The 2483-nt window shown below is 50.0% G+C and overlaps 1 protein-coding gene across 1 annotated transcript; it reads left to right on the top strand.

The window, feature by feature from the left end:
* Positions 1-303: 303 nt before the first annotated feature.
* Positions 304-1842, top strand: LOC102528688 (ribonuclease pancreatic-like). The gene is made up of 2 exons (XM_006219746.4): positions 304-397; positions 1152-1842. Exon 2 carries the CDS (start codon positions 1167-1169, stop codon positions 1611-1613), a length of 447 nt encoding a protein of 148 aa, XP_006219808.1. The 5' UTR covers positions 304-397; positions 1152-1166; the 3' UTR covers positions 1614-1842.
* Positions 1843-2483: the final 641 nt, after the last annotated feature.

The raw sequence follows: 2483 nt of genomic DNA, 5'->3' as shown, positions 1-2483 counted from the left end.
GTCCATTCCCCTCCCTCTCCCTTGACCACACGCGCCCTTTGCTAACCTCCAAGGGCTACTTGGTGAAAGTGGCTCCCAAGGAGACAAGTAGGGCTCGGGTGAGGTTCGGGCATCACTGCTATAGGGGCTTTCTCTGCTTCCTGTGGAAAGAAAGGCTCTCATAGGCAAAGGCTTACTCTGTGTAGCAGCCCTGAAAAGAGGGTGGCCTGTGTAATTCCCCACCCCTTCCACACGTTGTCCTTGCTAGCCTGTGGACCGGGGCCAAGATGCTCCTCCCACCCCTCTCTTCTCAGAAGCCAAGCCCCTTTTCAGTCTGTATAAAGTCCACACTCCCAGGATTGGGTGTTGCAGACACTGCCTTCCACGCTCTCTCTCAGAGACCGAGCTAGAGACCCAGGTAAGCAAACCAAGAGGTGGTCTCAGGTGCTGCTTCTGCTTGAGGGTTGGAGAGGAGGGAAACAGAGTGGGTGAGGGCAGCCTGAGAAAGCTTGGGGCAGGCAAACATCAGTTGGGGCACAGCTGGGGTCATGGATGGGGCATGCAGGCTGCCGCGGACCCATGGGGCTAGAGAAGGAGCAGCCCCCCAAAGCTTGGGGGAGGAGAGCGCCTTCCTCTGGGATACAATGGCTTCCCTTTATGTGCCAGCGTCAGGCAGTGGGGCAGAGTTTCCCTTGTGTTGCAGGACAGCAGGGCTCTGTCAGCCCTGGTCCTGGATGAATACTGCGTGGTATCTCAGGGATACAATTTGGCTTATTCAAAATTTGGCTCATTTATTTAATGGTTTATTCAAATGAATCTTCTAATGAGCCATGTAAGCACTGGGTACAAATGTGAGAAAGCTGCTTTATTTTTCCAGTGTATTTTAAAAGAAAAATACTTCTGCATTCAAAGACAGGACTGCTAGGGTTTTCGGTCATTTCTGGGGTCACTACCCAGAAGGGAGGATGGCCTCTGTGTAAGGAGTGGGAGTCACATGCTAATGAAGAATTGTATATGTGAGTGTCTCATCACTTGGAAGAACTTGCTGGAAGAGGGACATCTTTCTGGTTAACCTGTGGGAGACGATATGCCAGGGAGGCTACAGTTGGCAGCTGGGGTTCTCTGGTGATGATTTACCCCCCACCCCTCTTTTCCCGGGTCGGCTCCTCCAGGAGTGTGAGGCGACCATGGTTCTGAAGTTCCTGTTCCTGTTCCTGTCCCTACTGCTGGTGCTGGGGTGGGTCCAGCCTTCCCTGGGCAGGGAATCGGCCGCCAAGAAGTTCCAGCGGCAGCACATGGACAGCGGCAACTCCCCCGGCAACAACACCAACTACTGCAACCAAATGATGAAGCGTCGGAAGATGACACGTGGATGGTGCAAGCCGGTGAACACCTTTGTGCATGAGTCCCTGGAAGACGTCAAGGCCATCTGCTCTGAGAAAAACATCACCTGCAAAAATGGGCAGTACAATTGCCACCAGAGCAACTCCACCATGAACATCACGGACTGCCGCCAGACAGGCAGCTCCAGGTACCCCAACTGTGTATACAAGACTACCAAGCTGCAGAAGCGCATCATTGTGGCCTGTGAGGGGAACGTGTCCGTGCCAGTGCACTTGGATGCTTTTGTGTAGATGCCCACCTGAGGCCTGAGCAGCGACATACCCCACCTCATCACCAAGGCATCTTTCTCTCCCCTCTTGCTTACTTGCCCTGAGGGCAACTATCCAGCATGCACACAAGTTTCCCTGGCCTAAGGCTTGCCCATGCATGGTTTAGGGGGCGAGGAGTGGCTTCTGAGTTGGGGCCCATGTTACCCACTTCACTGCTTCTTTCAATAAAACACAGCTGCAGTCACCTGAATTCCTGATGCGGTCCCCATCTGGGAACTAACTGTATGTGTGATCACTTCCTGCCAGGGCTGAGAACTGTGACTCTCAGTAGCTTTGGTGAGAGGCGAATGGAGTCCTTAAATGCCACCTCTTCTGACTCTTGGGCTTTTTTTTTTTTTTTATTGCTTTTTGAATTTTGCATTGAAGTGTAGTTCATTTACAAAATTAGTTTCAGGTGTACTAAAGTGATTCAGTTATACACATAACATACATGTATATTTTTTCTTTACTGATTCTTTCCCACTATATATATTATTACAAGGTGTTGAGTATAGTTCCCTGTGCTACACCGTAGGTCCTTGTTGTTTATCTGTTTTATGGACTCTTCCATTTTTAGTGACCTAAGATCATTCCTTTCCCTGTAGATCCTTTGATGCTCATGGGCTATTTTAGATAAAACGGAGCTACAGTCTGGGATACTGCCATGCTGGGTGAGCTGACAAAGGGTGAAGCTCAGACCCAAAAGTCTCTGGCACAATGAAGGACAGCGTGAACCTGAGAAAACCCTGCTAGGGCCACAGGTGGGGATGTAGAGTGTGTGAAATTATGATCCTAAATTTCCATGTTCTTTTTTTTTGTTTTTGAGTGAGCTATTACTAAATCAGTAAAATA

This window comes from Vicugna pacos, chromosome 6 (genome assembly GCF_048564905.1).
Source record: "Vicugna pacos chromosome 6, VicPac4, whole genome shotgun sequence".
NCBI lineage: Eukaryota > Metazoa > Chordata > Mammalia > Artiodactyla > Camelidae > Vicugna > Vicugna pacos.
Note: the sequence above shows the minus strand (reverse complement) of the source record. Positions and strands in the feature narration are given on the sequence as shown.